Source organism: Hibiscus syriacus, unplaced genomic scaffold, assembly GCF_006381635.1.
Source record: "Hibiscus syriacus cultivar Baekdansim isolate YM2019G1 unplaced genomic scaffold, ASM638163v2 tig00116975_pilon, whole genome shotgun sequence".
NCBI classification, from domain to species: Eukaryota; Viridiplantae; Streptophyta; class Magnoliopsida; order Malvales; family Malvaceae; genus Hibiscus; species Hibiscus syriacus.
In genome coordinates, this window is record NW_024063499.1 from 1,711,526 (window position 1) to 1,727,438 (window position 15,913).

At 34.8% G+C, this 15,913-nt stretch overlaps 1 protein-coding gene, 1 non-coding gene and 1 pseudogene across 3 annotated transcripts; all 3 read right to left on the minus strand.

Moving 5' to 3' along the window:
• Positions 1–6,632: 6,632 nt before the first annotated feature.
• On the minus strand, positions 6,633–6,704 carry TRNAW-CCA. Its single transcript has one exon. It is a non-coding gene; the product is annotated as a tRNA-Trp (tRNA).
• A 1,599-nt stretch (positions 6,705–8,303) lies between these two features.
• On the minus strand, positions 8,304–11,148 carry LOC120192582 (replication protein A 70 kDa DNA-binding subunit E-like). 2 transcript variants are annotated; one of them, XM_039195338.1, is made up of 3 exons: positions 10,720–11,148; positions 9,073–10,290; positions 8,824–8,987 (listed from the first exon to the last, which is right to left on the minus strand). In XM_039195338.1, the coding sequence occupies exons 1-3, from the start codon at positions 11,028–11,030 to the stop codon at positions 8,969–8,971; spliced, it is 1,548 nt and encodes a 515-aa protein (XP_039051269.1). In that variant the 5' UTR covers positions 11,031–11,148; the 3' UTR covers positions 8,824–8,968. The 2 variants fall into 2 exon arrangements, with proteins under 2 accessions (XP_039051268.1, XP_039051269.1); XM_039195337.1 differs by having other exon boundaries at positions 8,304–10,290.
• A 518-nt stretch (positions 11,149–11,666) lies between these two features.
• On the minus strand, positions 11,667–15,408 carry LOC120192550 (annotated as a pseudogene).
• Between the last annotated feature and the right edge of the window lie 505 nt (positions 15,409–15,913).

The window sequence follows — 15,913 nt, forward strand, 5'->3', positions numbered from 1 at the left end:
ATACGAATCCTTGCCTTCCTTACTCTTCAATTCTTCTTATCATATAGATCATATATTTTCTTCCTGTTCCAAACTCTTTTATACTCATTTCTCAAACTTTTCTATTACTCTTTATCTTCTCTTGAACATTCAAATCCTTATCTCATTCACTACATCCCATTACATAACTAAGATATACATTGTATTCGAATCCACTTCATATTTGGTTATCATAACCTGAAAATATCTTATAATTCCAGTACATTTCCCTCACATAATTTTGTTAGCCATTGCTAACTCTTTCCATCTATAATGCAAATACATTATCATATCCACACTCTTGCTTATACACAATATTATTTACACATCTACTATTCCTTTTTACATATCACCTCTTCAATAAATCTTTCGTGCTATCATAAACTTCACTTCATTACTTTAATTCTTTCATTACCTTTTCCCCTATGCTTTTACATTTCTTTCATATCATTTATACTTTTCCTTCTTTATCCTTTTAACTTTTCTATCAATCCTTAGTTTCCGTCAAACATACAAATCCTTTAACCTTAATACATTCACTATCACACTACTTTATTATTCAACTTATTTCTTTCAATCCAAACATAAACCTTCATCAAACTATCCATACATATATATTCTTTCCAGTCAAAATATTTCATTCACTATTTCCATCACTTATCAAATCTTCATTCTCATTCATCCATAATACAATTCCTTTGGTTCGAATTCAACCATTCCATTTACATTTGTTTTATAACTGATCACTGATATACATATTCTTAAACCCTTCCTTGGTCTTTTAATATTCTCTAATTATCATCAATCTCTTCCATTTTATCTTGTCCATGTTATAAAGAAACTATTCTATTTCAGAACGATAAAGTTATTTTAATACTATAATTTCCAATCCATCTGAACTGATTGACTTTATTCTCTGGTGGAGAATACAACTAATTCATATCTGGTTTAAAGTTGAAAACCAGAATCTCTACCTTTCTTTGATGGTGCTTAACTTTATGAAGCACTAATTCTCTTAATCATCTGTGATTTTTTTCTCCAATCCTTTCATTTTGAGCTCTTGCTAAAGCTTTAACGCGATTGATTAACCATTTCTTGAAATGAGAACAAATTCAAAACCAGTAACACTCTTTTAATTTAAGGCGCAAGCCCTAAACAACCAATCACATATATCCTTCTTAATTGGAATTAACTTAGTAACAAATATGCTTAACTTATTAAACTTACTTCCATACACATGCATGTGTAATTCCCTTGCTTCAATCTCATATATTCAAGCTTCATTTGTCTTATGAATTGGTCATCCATGTACTGTATTCTTGAACTCTTCCACAATCAATAACCACATCACTTGATCTTTTAACGTTCTTATGGTGACAGTTGTCCACCACACTCTAGCTTGCCCACGTAGTAACGAAACTACTCAATTTAACTTCTTCAATTTGGAGAAATGAAAACCTTCTAACATTATCTTCCCATCATTTAATCAAATGTCTATAACAATAGAACATTTCTCAAATTCACCCTTGAACTCGGGTGTTCTCAAATCTTTTTGATACATTCATTCTATGAATTATAGAAGTATAAAATTGGAAACACATCAAAATATCATTCAACATCATGAAGATATTCCATAATCTTGTACAGGCACTCCCTGAGGTTTTCGCTCTTCTCCCTGCCTGGCCAGGCCAGTTGAATGCTATTACCTTCAGGTCTATCGCCTTGTGCTTCACTTTGAAAACTCTTATGATCATACATCTAATATAACATAACACTTAACTCTATTATCAAAACAGTATACTCCTTACACTATCAGATCAGAAAATTTTTCACTTTGTGTTGGCATGTATACTTTTTAAAACACTTTTGATTTCGTTTTTAGCCTAGAATCAGCTAAACCGTAGCTCTGATACCATTAAATGTAACACCCCTACCCGTATCTGACCCGAATCCGAGTCCAAGGTATCACATCAACTTTTAAAACTTTTACTTATTTAAAAGAATGAAAATTTATCGTTAAAAAAACTTCATATTATTTCATCATGAAAGTTTACAAACTTATCAGAGCATATATTATTCAAATCATTTATATTACATGCCAACTATATCTAAAAGAATCAAATACATATCAAACATTTATTTTCTGATCTGAAACATTGTAAGGAAGATGTCGACCTGTCTTGCTCCTCTTAGATTCTCTTCTCGCTTCTGTAACCTACGTGTGAAATAATCACACGCTAAGTCTATGACTTAGTGAGGCATAATTAAATTTACTGTAACATACCATTTCTAATTGATATTATGCATACTTCATGTGGACTTCATAAACTATGGAATGCATTATGTATTAAACATAACTACAGACATATGCATATCAATTCTTTATTTTTATTATAATTCTTATCATTATCATTGATTTCTTTGATCATATTACATTTTACTCACCATGCATTCACATCATATAACACATATATAACTATACCAATTAACAAACATATCATCATGAGATTTTTGTAACACACTTAACATTACCAAACATACATATCACATATAGTGTATTTGTTATTATCTCTTGATTAACCCATGTACACTGTGAGAACTATAGATATGTGAGTCTATTGAGGTTGTGCTCTAATGCTATCACCACAGCTCGTATAAATGCACCGAAGTGCCACGTAGAATTGCACCATAGTGCCGCGTAGAAATACACCGAAGTGCCATATAATATTGTCCCTAAGGACCACATAGAAAATTCCTTAAGAACCATATACATATACCAATGATCAAGTATGTGTCTCAAAAGACCTCACACATATTTCAAAGAATACATATATGTCTCGAAGGACCGCGTAGACCCTCGACTCTTGGCATGCCAACTATACCTCTAGCTCTCATGTCACATAACATGGGCAGTAATAGTTATGTTATCACACATTCACATATACACGTAGTCTCATAGTTCTTTCACATAGCTCACTGTCATATAACTCACATATCACATATACATATAGACACATGGTTCACTTACACGTAGAACATTTTCATATGATTCACCTATCATATGTACTTTCTCTTTCATATATCTCATATCACATAGCTCATATCATTCATTCAAATCATGTCACACACATACAATAACATATAGCTCAGACACTCATAGCAAATACATGCTCAGGTTCATGAATTCATGCATAACACTATAGGAAATAGACTTATCGCAAGTCTTATTTTTATTAAACATCATATGCTATCTAATATGCACTCACCTTGGCCTCACTAAGTTCCAATCCACTTTTATGATTTCCTTTCTTTCGATCGAATCATAACTTGATAATCGTTCCGGAACTTGTTCGTGCTCGATATCTACATAAATATACATTTTAAGGTAATTATAATATATCTACACCTTGTAATTTGATGCTAATAACTTGAATGAATTTAACAGACCAATATTCACTTTTTCCTTTAGGGGTGTATCAATGCACTATAGGTGAATCGGTTCACAAAATAGCTTCAAAATTACTATGCATTGATGCCTTCCAGTGTGCATCGATGCATATTCAAAATTATTCTTAGTGCATCGGTACACATTCATAGTGCATCGATGCACCTTCCCAGAATCGATTGTTTTTACCCGAAAATTATCAACACTTCACCCAATTCTCCAATATTAAGCCCTAGTTATGTTACCAAACTTAACTATGATCGCTTTAACCAACTTCTATCATTCCAACACCTTATTTTCTTCTATATATTTCCCAAATCCTTAAAACCAAGAATCTTACCCCATTTTCCATGTTATATAAACTTAATTCTAATTATTATAACTTCTTATTCTCATAGATGACAAGTCAAATTCGATTTCTAAATTCATTTAAACATTCAATTTCAATAATTCACTTAAAAACTCAGTTTTCTTAATCTCTCATAACTTCTTCATTCTTTGATTTTAAGATGACTTAAGCTTTCCTTAAGCTTAAGTATCACCTAAGGTTCAAAACCTTCTCTTAAAATCAACAAATAATCAATTACCCATAAAACTTACCTTTTCTTTGAGCTCTCATGTATGAAGAAGAAAGAGGGAAAAGAAGAAAACCCTGGAATCAACTTGGCCTTTCTTTCCTCTTCCACGTGAGTTAATTCCTTATAAAAGAATTATAAAAATATTCCTTGCAAAATGACCATACTACCCTTATTATTTTCAAACTTCATTATTAAATCCAACATCAAAATTCTCTAATTAAATCTTTGAACTTTGAACTTATTTCAAAATTGAGCATTAAGTTTTCAAAATTTGCATTTAAGTCACTGACCCATCTTTTGGGATGTTACACTACTATCTATGCGGTTCTGTTTGAGTTACCCAACTTTGTTTTCTTCAAAATCATCACTAAACTTAAGTTTTTTGTTACGTTTTGGTCACCCAATTTGATTCAATTTACTTTTTAAATTTTAATATATAAGAATTCATTTACATTATATTTTTTACTCAATACATAAATTTAAAATAAGTAATATTATAAGATAAATAATAAACAACATATTAAATTGTATGTAATTAAAATTCTATTAAATGAAATATTATTTATTTATTTAAAATATCATAAATGAGAATTGCACAATGTACGAATAAACATTGATCACCCACCTAGTTTAGCAACTTTTGGAGAAATGATAAAAAAATATATTTTGTCACACTAGAAAAATGGTTAATTACTCCACTTCTGGTAAAAAGAATGTTGTGCCTAAGTAGACCTACTCAATAGGGATACGGGTATCAGCCTCCTAATCCCATGCACCCAAACTATTTTATTGTCGTTCTCACATACATCATTAACAACACTATAAAAAATCACGAGTATAAATATAAAAATCATTTTTTTAAGTTATGAGATTTGATTTTGAAATAAAAAATATATTAATTATATTTTAAAAAATTTAAATTTACACATTTTCAAGTGTTTTTATGAAACCAAACAAAATCAAACTCATAGTTTTCCATTTATTTCTTTATTGACATTCCTTCTTCATATTTCCCCGGCCTTCATCGTTGCTTGCACTATCTACACCGTCATCGATCGTCGTATTTAAGTTTTTTTAAATTACTTTCTTCTTTGGAGGTATTTTTATTTTTATTGGTTTAGTTGTTTCTTTTTTTCAAATATTTTCTCTTTTATTTTAATTGTTTGGAAACCTAGATCTTGCTATGGGAAAACACTTGCAAAAGCCTCGATTACAACTTGTTTGGGGTGGATTTCTTTAGACTTTGGATGCAATTTTAATAGCTATTTTTTTGCTTAAATTTTGGTTTGTTTTCAACTTTTTTTCTGTTGTTGTCAATTATTTATTATTTACGTTACATATTATTTGGGTTATATATAATTTAATATATTATTTATTATTCATTGTATAATATTACTTATTATTAAAAAATTATGTGTCAAGTAAAAAAACATAATATAAACGAATTCTTATACATTAAAAATTTTAAAAATAAATTGAATAAAAACATAACAAAGACTTAAGTTTAGTGATGATTTTAAAGAAAAAAAGTTGGGTAACTCAAACAAAACCGCATAAATAGTGGAGTGACTAAATATGTAATTTCCCAAGTGTTTTTTGACAGAGTTAACGATTTGGAGCAAATGAGGTAACAATTTATACTTTAGGAGGTAAAATATCCTGAAAAATACTTTAAGGGACAATTCGATAAAAACGGTATAGTTTATGAGGCAATGATGCATTTAAGCCGAAACTAAATTTAAAAATAAATAAATTATTAGTTCATCATACATGAAATACTTATAATATATATTGGTATTTCGTTTGTAATCACGCAATTAGAATTTCCTCTTTAAACTGCCATTGAAAAGTGGTGAAATTTGACATTTTTAACACTTGAAAAGTATTGCTAGTGAAATTTATTGGGTAGCAAAAAAGGTTTAGTTGTGATTTTACTCCTTTTACTATGCTAAAATTTGGAATATTCTCTCAACTTTATTTGATATTATAACTTGGTCCTACTACTTTACATGTTCAACCTACAATTAGACAAAATTGTAAGGTATATGAAATTGGAATCTGAGAGTGGTTAAAACCATAAGTAGACAAAAAAGCAGAATGAGTAAGGTTGTTTTTAAAAACATTCACATCATCCCACTTTTTAAAGTAATTGACTGTAATATCTATTTGAATATATTAATAATATTATAAAAGTAGAAAGATTTTACTATGTCAAATAGTCAAATTAAATTCAAAATATTCAGTATAGAGAGGGACTAAAGCCATGACCCAAAAAAGAAGTGCTAGGATGTAGATTTTGGGAGGGACTAAAGTCATAAATAGACCACAAAAGTGACAAGGGAATCAGACGCGTTACCATTTTTAGGATGTGGAATTTGAGAGGGATTAAAATAATAATTAGACCCTAAAATAAGAGATTAAATTATTTGAACACAACGCGAATAGTTTCAGCAACCTTCTGATCCGGAGTCAGACGAGCTGCACGCAGATCATTTTCTTGCTCTTAGGGGTGATTTGTTTTTTAGTAAAACAAAGTTTTATAGGGTAAAACCGTAATTAGTCCATAAAGGAGAATCAAGAGAAATGGGAATTGAACCCGACGTGAATCGAACACGCAACCTTCTGATCTGGAGTCAGACGCGCTACCATTGCGCCACGGATCCCTTCGATTTCTTCAAGATGTGAAATTTTACAAGGACTAAGAGTATGATGTGGGTTTTGAAAAGTACTAAAACCATAATTAGACCAAGAAAGCGAGAAAGATGTGGGACCTGGGTCTGAAGCGCCACCACTGTGCCACGGATCCCTTGTGTTGCCTTTTTCAAAAAAAAAAAAAAAATTAGACGATTTTATTACAGAAACATGGGAAACTATTTAATGGCCTCAAACTTCAAGACTTTTCTTCTATGGTGCTGAATTGAATACTCTCTTACAAGCAATCATGTCATCATCTAACAATGGAAGAAACAAGTATTAATTTTGTACCACCATTGTTTATGTAATGAACATAACAGCAGTTAACTCCTAAGACATCATGTTAAGTGGTAACATAATTATCTGCATCTTCAACGGTAAAAATCATGCTTGGAAGCCTTTTGTAGTTTCACCAACTCCTTTTCCACTCTCACCATACTGATTTCGATACCACAAACTGCATTTGCTTGAAAATTTGGAAGCTTAACGATGCATGAACGTCCAGTAAGTTCATCGAATCGATGTTTCGGAAATTAACATGCTTTCTCATTGAGTGTATCTTAAGAAAGGGTAAGCCAGTTTTTGCTGCAATACTAAATGCACTCTGCACATTATAATCAAAGATAAAACCAATGAGCTTTTCAAAAAACAGTGGCATCAATGACTCTCAATCACAATGCTTAGCAACCCGAAAACGAGCAATAAGATTTCCAGCATGATCTCACCTTAAAATCCCCTAACTTACCGTCCTTGCTCCATGTGCCTTAGGGAAAGAAAAAGACCAAGCCACCGAGGCACCATTCCTTAAAAGATCAATGCATCTTTGAAGAGGCTCCTACATGCACAACCATTGGTCGTAAAAATTGAAGGTGGAAGGTTGGAAGTTAAAAAGTCGAAAGTAAAGAAAAAAATTGAAGGTTGAAGTAAAAAATGATGGAAAGTAACAAAGCATGAAAGACAATGGATGATGAACTTTGGTGGTAAAAATGAACTAGCAAGATCGGGTGTTCTCCGGCTTGCCAACTCCGGGAGTGACTTTCACTACAACAGGAGTGCATAGGATTCAAGTTTCCACTTGGAACACAAGACAATGAAACCATCTTTGCTCGCAACCATTGGTTACTTTGTCTTGAAGCATGGTCGCGTGCATGTTTCTTGAAGCATCTCTGGGCTCTATTTTGCAGAAAAATGTTTCCATTTTGGGTAGGCTAGTGTTACAATTCTGCTGGAGCTGAAGTTACTCAAATAGACTGCTAAAAATCTGATAACTTCTACCTGTAGATAGTGGAGTTTGCCAAATTATGAATGTTTAAACGAATGGGAAACTTGCAACTGCTGAGATCTGCAATTCTGATTGTAAAATTCACAAAAAAAGGAACGCCAAGAATACCCTATTCAGGACATTTGTAATGAATGATATCAATAATCAAAGCAGTAAGAACAACCAAAAATTCCACCAGAATCTTGCCTTTTGCATTCAGAAAATATAAGCATTGTATATATAGGGATATCCTACAAATGCCAAAAAACTAGGAAACACTCCCCCCCCCCAAAAAAAACAAAAACAAAAAAGATACTCCATGAGCCTTCAACAACCCCCCCCCCCCAATTTGTTACCTTGAAACACCTCCATATCGCATAGACAAAAAACCAGAGCTTCGATAAGACTGACCGGCCCTTGGACAGTTTTTGGCCCAATGTCCAAATTGATGACATTTATAGCACTCATCTGAGGTACGCCAAACACTTTCCTTGGAAGATATTCTATCAGTGTAATCCCTGCCCATAGACTGTTCTGGACCATTAATTAAGGTGGAGCAATTCGTAGAGTTATGACCAACAACATTGCAACTATTACAGAACAAATTTAGATTTGAGACAATTTCTCTAGGCCTATGACCTCCAAGAATAGACAGACCATCAGTTCCTATTCCACAATAATCCATTCCAAGATTTAGTGTGGTAGTTGCTGCCTTCGATGCAAATAGACAAGAATTGCTTGCTTTAATCTTATAAATCAAAGACAACAGGTATCTGGATTCTGATGAATTTTTTTTATTTTCTACTTCCACCACCATCAATTTCAGACGCCGTTTATCATTAAAAGTTTCTTCCTTTACTTTCAACTTGAAAGTATATTTATTAAACATAATCTGATGCATGATTTCTTTAAATTTTTCCACATTTTGGTTTTCATACCTCAAGCGATACAAATCTTTTGCAGACACCCCCATTAGACCCTCACCAGATTCCTGAAATGCTATCACCCATGTTATGTCTGTATGATCTTGAATCAGGAACTGAAGTACATATCTGTAGTCACATTCATCTACTAACCTATCACATTTATTGCACCGCCATTTCCCATCTCCATTATCAGTAACCTTTTTGTTGCATTGGAGATCCCCATCCATGAGAGGACAAGCTGTATAGCAGAAATCATCTAACTTGATGTAAACAACCGTGGCTACAACTGTAATCCAATCTGGCTTTTCAGAAGTTCCTAATCTTTCATCTTTGATTTGTGAGATAGTTTTTCGATTAAATGTCCTAGTCAAACTTGATTTTTCCCTAGCAATGGAGACAGAACTAGTGTTCCTCCCTTCACCGGCAAACCATTCCCTTAGCTTCCGGGCCTCAGGAAAATCTGGATTTATAAACAACTGCGTAGAAGAAATAGTTCCTACTTCCTTCCCACTAAAATCACTCACCCTACCAGATTTCACAGCCAGAATCGGAAACTCTCCAGAGTCGCACAAAGTTTGGAGCTTTTCTCCTTCACTGTTGCAAAAAGCTCCCCATAAAGTTAATTCAACGCTCCGGCCAGACATGTCCTTCAAATGAAGGGATCTCTTCAAAATTTCTGAATCATTTTTTCTCATTAACAAAGCAGTAGGACCAACAGAAAATACCACACCGATTATATCCACAACATCATTGTTCTTCATATCTTCAACATCGCTTATGGCACGGAAATGAAACTTCTGCCAAGGAATTGTATTGTCCTCAGAACACAACTGTACTATTGATCTGCTATCAAGGAAAATTTGATAATCACTATTAAGGTGATTGAATTCCTTCTGAGCAGGTTTTAAACTTCCTCTAGATATCAAATAAATATTTCCAGCTTGAATCTGGTTATAGAATTGGTCAACCACAGCATTAAAGCAAGTTGCTCGTATTTCCCCACCATCCAAATCAATAAGATTGAAAGAGAAAACTTTCCCTTCGCCATGAGCATTTCTATAGTGCTTAAGTTCTTGTTTTTTTGTTACTCTGGCCTTTATTGTCCAACTCCCCTGATACGGATTCAGAACAGAAATCGGGATTATTCGTCCTATCTCATTCTTGGCTGGTGGCTCTCTGTTAATGTAGAATGGGGATGGCTGTTGATAGACAGGTACTGACTGGATTAGAGGATGAGAAACTACTGGACCAGGGCTATGGAAACCAGTATGAGCTTGTGCGAAACTAGTAGATTTTTGTGCTGGTACAGGCTTCCCAATGATATCACATTGTCCAACCATCACCTCCAACTCAATAATAATAACCACCCTACAAATGCATCAAATTGAACATAAACGCATAGCCAATTAACACATACACCCACGCACAGATTTAACTAAAGCACACAGCTTGAATAAAAAAGCTTAAGAGGACTCAGACCCAGATCCCAGAATAACACTTGAATAATGAAAAATAATCCCAATCGATCAATTGGAATATATTAATTGCAAGTTCAACAAAGAACAAGAGATGATGATCAAATATCAAACAAACAAATCACTGACTCGTTTCCACAGTAAAAACCAAACTATATAAATATTTTAAGTCTCGAGTACCTGTACCATGTACCCTCAACACACTCGACTCAAGCACCATGTCAAATTACAGTTAAAAGATGAAACCCCCTACAAAAAAAATGTTATTTTTTTCATTTGGCAGAAAACCCAAATCGATAAATAGGGAAAGAGAGAGTTTTACATGCGATCTTGAACAAAGTTGCTAACGAACTGAGTCAACCGAACAATGGAGCCAATTTGCAACTTTGAGGACTTCACGAGTCGTTTCTTACTGGCAGCAAGCAGACATTGCTGCGTCAACACCCCGTCGGATAGCAATAGCACGAACCCCCTCTCGCTGTTTCTCGGTTCTTGCTGCTGCTGTTGTTGTTGCGACGTCGTTTGAATCTCTTCTAGCTCTATCACTTGAAGCACCGGTTTCAAATCACTCGAAGCAGACACCTCTCCGTTTATAATCCGAGTCACAGCCTCTCCCGTTAAATTCACCTCCATCGGAACCCTAAAGGTTGAGTCTTTGGGACACAAACAGCGGTTTTGACGAAGAAACAACGAGAGAAAACACTGAATGATCGGTTCACATTTGAAAGAAACTGAAGGGATTGAAGAGAGAGAAAGCCCTGTCTCTGGTTTCTTTCGGAAAACTATGGGATTTTAATTATCAAAAAAATATCGCGCCCCTTTGGTTGGGTTGTTCCCTCGTGCGGATACCTCTATCTAGTCACGTGCTTCTATGCTTCGCGGGCCTCAAAACTAACTTATTGGGTAAATTACTTTCTAGATCACTAAAGGGCAGGATTTTATTCACTGAATTATTTTTTTCCTATTAGATCACTAAACTTTCAATTTAGCCAACGGATCTGTGGTTAAATTTCCGTTAGTTACTAACAAATTTCTCTAATAAAAAAATTATATTAACTTGAAAGTTAACAATATTATCAATATAACATTATAAAAATTATACTAAAATAGAAAGATTATAAATCCTAAATTTCAATATAATAAAAGTATTAAGATCAAGGGATTGAAGCACTTATTTACAACAACACATACTCGCAGCAAATGAAAACAGTCATATGAAAGTCCAGAAAATGCAATCTTCGTTTCTTTTTGCCATCACCATGCATTCGCTCATTTCAGCAGCGTCTTCACTATTGATTTGACGTTAAGCTTCTTCAGGTCTGTATATGACTGACCACAGCCAACAAACATGACCGGCGCTCCCGATATGTACACCATCGACAATGCTGCCCCGACCTACATCGATTTCAGTTGCATGCCACAAGTAAGAGATAAATGACAGTGATTCCTTAAACTAACACTGAGCCAAATGATAACATGTCATTAAGAACAAAATCACTGGATTATATTGTTATATATTTTCGGTGCATCGAATATGAACCCAGTATGAAAACCTTCTCAAGGTTCGTACCTTATCATCAATAGTGTCGAATTTGGTGAGCAAAATCCCATCTATCAATCTTGGGGTAGGAGACGTAGAGAGGTCGGCCAACTTCTGCAAGAACATGTGCAAAGCTTTATTACATAGAACTAATTATGTATAGACAAATGCTCGAGTATGACAGCAAACCTGATTGAATTTTGATAATTGGTCAACAGCATCATTTCCGACAAGTGCCTCTCCGACAAACAAGACCAGATCTGGATTGTTGAGGTATATAAGCTTCGAGAGGGCTCTCATTAGTGGTTCGTTATCCTGATAAGCATAATTATAAGTATCATTATGGAGGTAACAAGGAAAACAATATAACTAGGACTCCAAGCGAAGCCTATATGACTGGTTCCTTCTCCAATTTTTGAAGTTAATGGCTAGTTACATCCAAAACCAACCTCTTTTGATGGGTAAACCATACATCCTCTATAGCTCGTTCCTTTTGATTTCACAGTAAACCATGTATTGATGGCAACTGGTTTTAAAAATGTAATTTGAATATAATGGAACCATACTCAGAAGTCAGAAGCATTTAGTTCTTATTACCAGGATTCTGGAAGAAGAAGATACCTGCATCCGACCAGCTGTATCGACAAGAAGAACATCAGAACCATTATGAGTGGCCTCCTGAATTGCTTCCTTTGCTACAATTGCAGGATCTTTTTCGTACCCTTTCTCAAAAATAGGAATCTGGCAAGGGCAGCAAGTAGAAAGTCAGATATAAAATAGCAGCTATACCAAAAATACACGATATTGTACAAAATAAACCACCTTAATGCATAATGGGAGAAGTAACCTTTATGACTGATGTAATACCTGGAGTCTACGTGCATGTGTTCTCAACTGCTCAACAGCTCCAGACCGGAATGTATCACAAGCAGCCATCATAACACTAACATTGTGCTGCAGAAGCCAGTAAGCGCCCTGCAAAACAACATTGAGGGTTAGCCACCCTGACTAGAAGGTATGTCCCTTTGTACAAGACTAGACGTGAAGCAGTTAAATCAGCTAAACCTTGGCGAGGTTTGTTGATTTCCCAACTCCATTAACACCAACAAAGACAACAACACATGGCTTCCTCTGTTCCTTGGCAGCATGTACATCCCTCGGTATGTCAATGGAGCGCCTGGGAGTTAAAATACGAACAAGGGCTTCTTCCATTGCAGCCTGCAGTCACAAGTACCATACACGCTGAAATTTATAGAAAATCAAAAGGCGGGAAAACTAAAAGCAAAAGAAAAATTATGCTGGAAAGTTTGTAGGCCTGCACTGTTGAAGAAACCCTTGTGAATGAGACCAGCTTTTTCCCTTCAAGACTTGCAGCTACTGATTCACAAAGCTTCTCAGCTATCTCCTCAGCCTGTGAATGCCACATAAAACAAAGCACCCCTAAGAATGTTTAGAGGTATTAATACATCAGAAATCAAATATGTTTAATTTGCAGAAGACGAACCACATTCTTGGTCATAAGCCTATCTTTGAGAGCCTTAAAGCTGGTTCCAGATCTCCCTTCTCCAAGTTTGCTTTTCCAGCAATACTGAGCCCAAGAAAGTAGATCATGAATAAATGACACAATTCCATAGTAAATTCAACAATGTATGATGGAAGCTTCTGGTGAAAGTTGAAAAAAAAACAAATGGAACATGTCTAGGAGCTTATAGTACCTTTCTTTTTTCAAATTAAATCAAGCACAATAAGAGTCACCGTCAGATGAGAAACAAAGAAGACTCTTTTCGTAGAATAGAAATAATGTACAAACAAATGATGTCTAAACTCGTCATTCTTCAACAGTTTAAGCCTAAGAGGAGATCTAGAAAATTGACTCCTAATGCAATCTTTTGTATAGATACAGAGCTACATAAAGACACCATGAATTGATAAACTCATGAAACATCTGCAGCTCCAGTTAGAAGGTTTAATGAAAAAAAAAGTAATGGGGATATGCTTTATGTCACATTTGACTGACCTACAACTTCACTCGTCGCAAAGACAGAATAGATATATCCAACAATAAAATTATGGTACTCTATCAATAATTACCTCTGGAACATAGAGGAAAACCAACCCTTTTTCTTAGCTTCAGGCTTGCTATCATTCTGCACATCGTCATCTTCTTCACCTTCACTATCACATCACTGCTGATAATCTCTTCTAAGTCCATCATACTTTCACCCTGATTTGCTGCAACAACTTCTACATTCTCATTTCCATTTCCATCCGCCGGATCAGTAAAGTCCAATTTTGTCTGCGGAGGTGCATCATCCCAAACTCTATTCTTCTTTGTAACCTTTTTCTTAGGGTCCACCTTGGAACCCTTGTTAACAACAGAGTCAGTTTTCTTTACAGTTTTTGTTCTTTTCTGAAGCTTACTTACATCAAAAGCACTAATATTAGAGCTAGTATTTTCTTTACCATTAACGACACCTGTTATCCTAGTTACTTCATTCTCAACATGATTACCATTGGAGTGCCCATTCTCCAACTTACGACCTTTCCCATTATCGCCATCCCCACCATCAGCAGCCGAGTTACCCCCACTATTCTTACTTCCTTTATCAGAACCAGCTTTTTGCACCTGCCCTTACTTCTTATTGTTATTAATAGGCTTAACCATCTGTTTCGATTTCTTTAACTCCTCAGCCCTAGCTTCGGCCTCCCTCCTAAGCTGCCTAAAAGTTTCATCGAAATCATTATAGACTGTCCTTTTTGGATCATAAATCTCCGAAAACTCACGCCTCACCATTGCAAGAAGCTCATCCACATACAAAAGATGAAGAATCCGTTGATACACAGCAACGAATACAAGGCCGAGCTCATTATGGAAGGTCCACTTGAGGGTATAAGAAGCTCCTGGAGCGTCATAGTTATATGATGCTGCACCAGAGCGTTCCTCCAAAAGACAGGACCGGATCAATGTGTCAATCGGTGACCCCTTAAGAGCATTTCCAAGCTCTTTACATGTCCAGAGAATTAACCCTCCTCTGGTAAATATCAGCAACTGCTCTAACATGCTTGGACTCCAATAAATCTCCTGCAATACAATCAAATAAAAACTCAAAATTCGACAACCCCAAACAACTAAAACCAGCCTAATTTTGCAAGAAATGAACTTTTCAACTAAAAAAAATTGAATTCATGTCTTTTATCTATCCTTTGAAAAATATCCTATATTAGATCAGAAGACACCAGAACAAATTTCAACAATTGAACCATGGGTTTTGAAAATCTCATTGAAATAGGAAAAATCTACGATTTTCTCAGTTACCAATTTGAATTCAACCTGATCATCGAATCACGATTAAAAACAAACCTCAAGGCAAGCATATCGATGGCAAAAAAGTTATACAAAACGAACACAAAGCAAATTCCTTTAAGCAATCAAAAGTTAATAAGAAGGACAAATACCTGTTTTTCCTTGGAAATCTTACGGATCCTATGAAAAAATTAAAATAATAATAAAAAGGTTAATTTCAAAGAGGAAAACGAAAAGAAAAGAGTCAAATTGGGAAAATGATTACGTTGGGATGTATATATATAGGCTTTTTTTATTCAGATTTCAGATAAATAAAAAAAATGGTGTTTTTGGAAGGTAATAAACAGTGAATCTGAGTTTGACCAGATTTGTTCATCAGTTCAAAAGTTGGCGCACGCCACCGAAAAATAACAGCCACGGCAACGTTTTGCTCATAACCGCGTTATTTTGAGTTGCAATGTGATCCTCACGCCGGGAAGCTTCCGAAGAACGAAACGCTGCGTTTTACTTCCTTGTGTCTCAAGTCTGAAGATATCGGGTACCGCCCTTTCCGAGGATTACTCAACCCTATCTCTTTTTGTTGTTGTTTGTGTATGTATATATATATATATTTAAGGATTTAAATAGATTCCATTAGTTTCATGAGATGGCAGTAGAGGCCTAGAGGGAGGC

What these genes read in the sequence shown, in the direction of transcription:
- LOC120192582 (XM_039195337.1), bottom strand. Translation starts at nt 11,030, where the DNA reads ATGGAGGTGAATTTAACGGGAGAGGCTGTGACTCGGATTATAAACGGA. An exon ending in AACTTTGTTCAAGATCGCAT is followed by an intron (nt 10,291 to 10,719) that starts GTAAAACTCTCT and finishes ATGCATTTGTAG; the next exon opens with GGTGGTTATTATTATTGAGT.